This window comes from Ictalurus furcatus, chromosome 16 (genome assembly GCF_023375685.1).
Source record: "Ictalurus furcatus strain D&B chromosome 16, Billie_1.0, whole genome shotgun sequence".
Taxonomy (NCBI): domain Eukaryota; kingdom Metazoa; phylum Chordata; class Actinopteri; order Siluriformes; family Ictaluridae; genus Ictalurus; species Ictalurus furcatus.
In genome coordinates, this window is record NC_071270.1 from 4,362,501 (window position 1) to 4,364,876 (window position 2,376).

The 2,376-nt window shown below is 41.4% G+C and overlaps 1 protein-coding gene across 1 annotated transcript in view; it reads right to left on the reverse strand.

Moving 5' to 3' along the window:
• tlx3b (T cell leukemia homeobox 3b) overlaps positions 1-1,143 on the reverse strand; it is a 12,483-nt gene extending 11,340 nt beyond the window's left edge. Inside the window, exon 1 of the mRNA XM_053646125.1 lies at positions 466-1,143. Coding sequence (XP_053502100.1) covers positions 466-913 — 448 coding nt within the window. The 5' untranslated portion in view covers positions 914-1,143. The remainder of the gene's footprint in view (positions 1-465) is intronic.
• Between the last annotated feature and the right edge of the window lie 1,233 nt (positions 1,144-2,376).

Below are 2,376 nucleotides of genomic sequence, written 5' to 3' on the forward strand. Positions count from 1 at the left end.
GGCTATATATGAGGAGATTCAGAATATCGTCTTGAATATCCCAACTTTTCTTCCAAATCTATTTTTTTTTATTCTTCTCTAAAAATATTAATATAGGTTATTAGTTCGTTTGGATTTATTTATTTATTTTTTTTAAAAAAGGTAAAAATTGAGCTAAAAGGATTAAATGGATAAAGTAATTCAGAAATACAGACAGTATCGCGTTATTGCGTGATTTCTTAGACAAAGCAAAATTTCTCACGGTCGAATGAGTAATAATTCTGTGACATCTCTACAGCTAAGTTCAGATGGACACACTTTTGGAGTGGTTTCATCTGTTTTAAGTGACTAATCACGCTGACTGTAGATGAGCTCCAGCTGGACTTGTGCGCATTGACGCGTGTTTTATTAAATGAGCCGCTGTTCTGTGCTTGTACATGAGGAGGAGGAGGATGATAAGAATGAGGAGGAGGATGGTGGTGGTACCTGCAAAGCGGTCCTTGGCGAAGCGCTGGCTGCTCTCCATCCAGGGGAAGCCGATGCCGCTGAGCGCGGGGACAGTAGGCGGCACGGCGGCGGTGAGCGGTCTGTGCGCCGGGACTCTGATCACACCGCCGGGCGCCAGGGCGAAGTTCGGCCCGTACGCACCGGAGTCATCATACTGAGCGGCCAAACCGTGAAACGCGCCCGAGAGAGCAGGGTAGGGACTCGGGCTGGCCGCTCGGTGACCGTGTGCGCTGTCCGGACTGCTCTGTGTCGAGTTCTGTTGTTGTTGTTGCTGTTGTTGTTGCTGCTGCTGTTGTTGTTGTTGTCGTTGTTTTTGGCTCTCTGGCTCTCCGCCACTGAGGATCTGATCGATGCCGAAGCTGATGGTTTCGTGTTGGCCAGGCTGAGATGTCTGACCCGTGGGGCTGGAGCTTGACGCTCGGTCCATCCTCTCCTTCCACAAACCCGATTTCCAGAATACCCTTCTGGGGACTTATATTCCACTTTTAGATGACTAATAATCAACGCTACTGGGAGTGTGAAGTTCCTGTTTTGTTTTGTTGTTGCTGTTGTTTTGGATGCAGCTGATTCCGGGGATGCGCCAGCGCCTATCCGTGCATGGAAAGTTTTTTTGGCAGAAGGACTTGGACCGTTTTCACACACAGTCCCAGGTTTGTCTCCCCGTCCATTAGCTCCTCCTACTTCACTTTCTTCTCCTCTTTTCTGATTGGTCACTTTTGTCTCCTTCTGTCCTGATTAGTGGACGCAATATGACATCACTCCCTGATTGGTCCGGAGTGGAATTTCTTCTCTTTCTCTCTCTTCGACCCCCCCCCCCCCTTTCCATATCCTACACGGGGTCTTCATGTAACTGTTTGTCTATCGGACATTTTAAAGTGTTTTTAAAGTGATAATTGCTTTTTATTTCAGTTCCTTAGTTACACTTTATTGCTTCATGTTTATAAAATACGAAACGAGCTTGCAGATGTGTGTGATAGAGTTTTGAGTCGTGTGTGTGCAGTGTGCAATATGATGCTTGTGTGCGCGTGTGTGTGTGTGTGTGTGTACGGAAAGAACAAAACGCACTGGTGTTCTCCGACCGTTTAGGGTTAATCAGATGAGCGCGAGATGTCTCTCACGAGCTAATCTGATGGATTTCGTGTGTGTGTGTGTGTGTGTGTGTGTGTGTGTGTGTGTGAGCGCTGCATCGATCGGTCGAATGAGAAACTCGAGCCGGTGTGTATTAAAAGCACCGTCATTAGAAAACCATCCGGACTTCACATGGCCTCCAGCAGCGCGGGGGAACCTGGGCTTTTCCTCCATCAACATTTACTGCATGAAGGGGGAAAAAAACAGATTCATGCTTTATTTATTTGATTGATCCTGCTGTGGAGTTCACTTTAATCAAGTAACTCTAATTAATAATTCTGATTATTGATGCAATAATAATAATCATCCTCATCATCACCATAATAATAATAGTGGTTAAAATGGTTAACATGACAATAACATGCTTATATATACACTAATAAACAATTTTATACATAATATTTAATAAATATAAAATTTCGAATACACATTATAAACAACACACGATACATTAGACAATAAAAGCAATATGCTTTTTATTTTAATTTTTTTTATTAGGAATTAGTATTAGTTAATTAGTAACTGATGGTTAGTAAATAAATCATTAACTAGACTAAACTTGTAGGCCTATCTTATATATAGTTTTTTAAAAAAATTTATTGTAATTTATTTTTGCATTTACTGTAGATTGAAAGATTTTTTTTTTGTCCTTTGACTGCTTTGTAATTTTTATTTTTTCAAAATGATTTGATTAGGATTTGTTTTGCATGGGGAATGAAAAATGAAAAAAAACTTTTTTTTTTTTTTTTAAATAGACGGGTT